General features: G+C 57.2%; 1 protein-coding gene across 1 annotated transcript in view; it reads left to right on the forward strand.

Annotated features, from left to right (window-relative positions):
* Positions 1 to 4,129: 4,129 nt before the first annotated feature.
* GET4 (golgi to ER traffic protein 4 homolog (S. cerevisiae)) overlaps positions 4,130 to 5,201 on the forward strand; it is an 11,388-nt gene continuing 10,316 nt past the window's right edge. The window contains exon 1 of the mRNA XM_006889602.1: positions 4,130 to 4,299. Within this exon, the coding sequence (XP_006889664.1) occupies positions 4,151 to 4,299 (149 nt within the window). The 5' untranslated portion in view covers positions 4,130 to 4,150. The remainder of the gene's footprint in view (positions 4,300 to 5,201) is intronic.

Genomic DNA, 5,201 nt, shown 5'->3' on the forward strand with positions numbered 1-5,201 from the left:
GGAGACAGTGTGATTGGCACAGGACAAAGCAGAGTTTAGGGGTGTTGTACATAGGGTCGCTATGAGTCGCAAGCAACTTGACGGCACATAACCCCACATGATGTTGTAGCCAACCCTCTTACTCTGTTGTGCTTTTTATTCCCAGTTGCTGGTAGGTAAAGCTGCTCCAGGTGGCTACAGTCCAGACGCATGCACACCTGTGGCCGATGGATGCTGTGATCAGTGGCATAGGGAAAGCACTGCCTCTGAACTCCTGGAACCACGTGTATCTGTGAGGCTAGCTGGTGATAGGAAGCTTGTCCATGTTGAGATACTGGGGGCGTTCTGAGTTGAAGCTGGCTTGATGGTACCAAGTGCAGCAGCATTTCCCTGGGGTTTATCTTGTTAGGCGTGAGCCATGCATGCTTTTATAAATGTCTACTCTCTTTTTCATCTTCTGTCACTTGAGGAGTCCTTGTGTTGCAGTGGTTTAGCCATTCATCCGCTAATCAAGGTTGACCAGCTGAAGCTACCAGCTTCTTGAGAAAAAGACTAGGAGAGAGATTTACCAACTCCAGAGCCCGTAGGCTGGGTCTGCCCTTTCCTACAGGCTGCGCTGCGTCAGAGCTTACTTGATGCAGTGGGTTAGGTTTGATTTTTCTGTCGGGTCAGTGGAATTTTTCTTAGCATTTTGTAAGAGTTTTACAAATACACTGCTTCCTTTAAATCAGCCCTTTGTAGGTCTGCTATCAACTTTTGAAAGAGGAAAATGAACCACATCTGCATTGCAAAGCCCCCCCACCCACCCACTACTTACAAACTGAAAACTGTTTGCTTTGATAGTCTCCTCAGAGACAAGACAACAGCAGCATGGGCTGCAGACTCTAGATAGTACAGACAGTAAATATTTCAGCTCTATGCACCGTGTCATCTCTACACAACCGGTCCAACCCTGGGGTGAGAAAGCAGACAGCACGGTACGTTCATGTTCCCATAAAAGTTACATGGAACAGCATGTGTTCCAACAAAAGTTCAAAACCAAAGTGGGTTGCATGTGGCTGACCCCAGTATATACTCCCCTTGAGCATCTCCTGCAGATCTCGTACCTCAGATGTTAAAGTGTCAGACACTTTTCAGAGCTGCACATGACATGAGGTTGCTACAGGGCACACGGGAGACTCCATGGTGTGGAAACCAGCAAATCTGTATGTTGTGCTTATGTGCCATGGACTTCGCTCGGCCTCAGCCTCGCTACTGTCTGGACAGTCTTGGGGTGAGCCCGTTGCTACAGCCACTGTGCCAGTCCCTTTCCCTGAGGGTATTTGTGACCTTCACTGACCCTCAGCTTTTCCAAGCATAACGCCCTCCTCCAGAGACTGCCCACTCCCCATAACATCCCTGAGGTTCTTGTGGCCCTGCCAGATAAACATGAACTAGCAAAGCACGCCCGTGGAGGCGCAGGGAGCAGCACAGTGGGTAAGAGCGGACTGTGTCCGGTCCACATGCCTGTGTACACAGGCCGGCAGTGAGTGAGGGTGGCTCAGGAAGTGCCAGCTATGTTGATGAGGAGCAGAGAGCGTACAATGGGCTCTCAGAAGAAGGGCCAGATCTGCTCTTTTGGATCTTGTTCTTTGGAAGAAGTCCAGCCAAGGCGCTCTTCAGAAGCCAGGACTCGGTCTCAAGCACTCCGGGCACGTGGGTCAGGTATAGACCATGAACAAGTGAGGACAGACTGCCTAGGCCCCTGGGCTCCAGCTGTGGCCCCATTCATCACTCAGGCCCTCTGTTCGCTTAGCTGGGAAGTGATACAAGTTAGCACCTCCCTGGCAGAAATTTTTTAAGATGTAAATGGGGAACTCTGAGAGTGCACTAGCCCTCCATCACCCATACAGGCACTCCTCCTGTGGCACTGTGCAGATCTTATTTTCTGCATTGAAGGTTTGGAGCAACCCTGCCTTGGGGCACAGAGTTTGTTGTACTGGGCTGCTAACCAAAAAAGTCAGCAGTTCAAATCCCTCAGCTAGTGTAAGGAAGAAAAATGGGCAGTCCTTCCAGTAAGACTGCAACAGGCTTTTGTCTACTGCACATTTAAGTTTACAGTCTGGTGTCAACCCAGCTGTCCATGCAGCACAACATTCTTGTGACTTGCTGGATTTCGGTTTTACTTTACTGTGGCGGTCTGGAGCTGTGCGGGGCTATCTCTGAAATCTGCCTGCTTGTCTACCTGGATCCTGGGCCTTTCTCCACCCTTGTTCCAGAGAGCAGCAACGGGAAGTTGGCTGCAGAGGCAGGTCCAAGCAGGCAGAGGGCAGTTAAGTTTGGTGGAGGGAACCCTGGGGAGAAAGGGGGACAGTCTATAACATTTACAGCCTATGGGGCAGTTCTGCTCTGAACTACAGGGTGGCTGCAAGTTGGCACTATTTGGCCATGTCTGAATACATGCATGGTGCTGGTGGGTGGAAAACAAGCATGCAGCAGATTCATTTGATTCTTTAGATTTGCCCTGGGTACCTGGACTTATTCCCTTCTGTGAACCTAACAAACCCAGCTGTCCATGGTGCTAAGGACAGCAGGAACGAAGAACTGCTTTTCTGCAGTGCCTCGTCTCCCACCTAGCTGCAGTCAGGCTGACTACTAACCCTGGAGAGGTAAAGGGCCTTCAAACCAAACTCCTCCCCATCCAGGACCACAGTACCCCTGAGTCAAGGACCCGCCATGGAGGAAGGCTGAGAACTCCCCCACAGAGGGCTTCCCAGGCTTCCAGCTTCCAGCAAGCTGCCTGGGAGGTCGAACTGGCCACTATTCAGTCAGCTGCCCAGGGCTTGAACTCTGTGACACTAGGGCTTCTTTCCAGGGCTACACCCATCACTGTTTCTGTCACTCAGTGGACCTGTTAAGCAGGTTATGACCCCAAGTCTGGTTTCCAGGGTCATGTGAGCCAAATGCCAGATAAGGAGACCATTGCAGGGGCTGTTTTAGAGGAAAACCCGGTAACCTCTGCAGTTTCTAACAGTCAATTAATGTAGTTTATTCTAGCATGCTGTGTAAAAGGGAAAAGAAAGGCAGAGTGAGCGAACTGGACAGCTGGCAGGGCAGCAAATCCCAAGACTCCTAATAACTGCATCTTACACTTTTGAGAGATTTATACAAGTTACAATACTGAAATTCATTTACATCAGGGCCACTTCTTCCTGGTTTCTTAGACCCTTTGATATGGGTAGCAAGCCTATGCCTCCATCTTATTTAGAGAAGGTCTTCAGAGACACAGGAAAGGGGAAATTCGCAAGAGGTGTTACTGAGGGGAACGATCAGATCATCAGGTGAATGTGTTTCGTTCAGGTTAACAGGTGATGGAAATAAAGCAAACCGGAAGCTCATTAGTTCCTTTGCTCTTTTTTTCCCCCTTTTATTATTTTTGTGCGTGTGTGCACCGTCAAATCGGATCAGACTGGTACAGGAGATGGCCCCCCCTTGTCCAGCAGAGCATGTGGTGGTTTCGAACCGCATACCTCTGGGATTGCAGTGCAGCTTCTTGCCACTAGGCCACCAGAACTCTCCAGTCTTAAAAGCATCTTAAATGCTAATATATGTGTGCATACTACAGAGGCCTTACTGGCAAGGTAGGTGAAACTCCAAACTGGCTTCTCCGCAATTTGTTTTAAGATGCGATCTCCGCCAGGTTCATCATAGCAGAAAGCTTTGTAACACGGCGGCGGAGGAAAGCCAGCCAGAGGGAATGAACAGCACTGCCCAGCGGCTGTCGCGTCAACACTCCGTGGTTTTTGTCCCAAAACAGGGCCTTAAAATAAGGTCATTGCTCCGAACCCGGCAGAGCCTGGCAAGGAGGCGGGCGGCAGTCCCAGCGGACAGCGAAAGGGCAGCCTCCCCGAAACGGGTCATTCAGTCTTGGCGAGAGCCGAGCCGCAGCCCGCCAGGACCGAAGAACCTGGTCCAGGGCCACCCCGGCCGGCTGCCCCGCCGCCGCGCCCGCCATTGTGCCGCCGGGCCTCCATCCGCACCCGCCGCGCGGTCACGTGGGCAGCGCGGTCACGTGGGCGGCGCGGTCACGTGGGCTCGCGCTCCCCGTAGGCCACCGTAGCGGCGTCGCGCGGACGGAAGCCGGCAGGGCTCGCGCCGCCTCTGCTCAGCGCCTGCTCGGAGCGCCGGCCCGATGGCGGCGGCGATGGCCGAGCAGGAGGGCGCCCGGAACGGCGCCCGGAACCGAGGCGGCGTCCAGCGCGTGGAGGGCAAGCTGCGCGCCAGCGTGGAGAAGGGCGACTACTACGAGGCCCACCAGATGTACCGGACCCTCTTCTTCAGGTACCGAGCCCCCTCGGCTTTCCGCCTCGGCCGCTCGCCCCCGGCCCGCCCCGCGCGCTCCCATTGGCCCCGCCGCAGGTTCTCGCACTCCCATTGGCTGTGCCCCGCGCTCGCCGCTTTCCCATTGGCCCCCTCCACTGCCCGTCCCGGGCTGAGCTGGGCGAGTGGCCGGGGGGGGGGGGCCGCCGGCCAGCCGAGGGGCTCGGGGGCTCGGCGCCTGGGGGTCACGCCGCGTCCGGGGGCCGCCCCTCGCTCACCACCTGGCCCTGGCCTGGCACGACCCCTGCCCGCGTAGGCCGCCCAGGAGCCCGTCTCGGCAGCCTGGGGTCGCGTCTCACCTGCGCGGCCAGGTGGGCGCCGCCGCCACGTGCAGGCCTGGGAGGGGGCGCCGCCTCGTGACGCGCGGCCTGGCTGGCCCGGTGACCGGCCGAGTGACGCACCGGGTGGTCAGGTCGCGGCCCCGGCCACCGCCCTGGGTGTCCGATGGCGGCGCGGCCGGAGCGCCCCGCCGTTCGCCCGAAGGTCCGCCCGCGTCGCCCCCGGCCTCGACCTGGCGGCGCCGCCCTGCCTACAGAGGTCAGCGAGGGCCCGGCGTCCAGTGGGGAGTGGGGACGGCCGCCCCCGCAGTGCTGTGCGGCGCCGGGAGCCCCGGTGGCCGAAGAGCTGGCCTGAAGGCGAAAGTCGGTGGTTCGAGCCCCGGCGCTCCGCGGAGGAGTCCGCTTCCCGGGGCCGGTGCCCGGCGGGGGCAGCACGTGGTGCGGGTGGTGGGTGCTGCTGGGCTGCTAACCTCAGTGCGGGGGTTCGAGCCCGGCCCCGGGGGCGACGGACCTGCGCTCGGAGCCAGACTTCTCCTCCAGGCTGGGGGCGGGGAGTGTGAGAAGTGAGTGTGAGAGAGGGGAGGG

The sequence above is a fragment of the Elephantulus edwardii genome, unplaced genomic scaffold (genome assembly GCF_000299155.1).
Source record: "Elephantulus edwardii isolate Elephantulus edwardi_28Jun2011 unplaced genomic scaffold, EleEdw1.0 scaffold00080, whole genome shotgun sequence".
NCBI classification, from domain to species: Eukaryota; Metazoa; Chordata; class Mammalia; order Macroscelidea; family Macroscelididae; genus Elephantulus; species Elephantulus edwardii.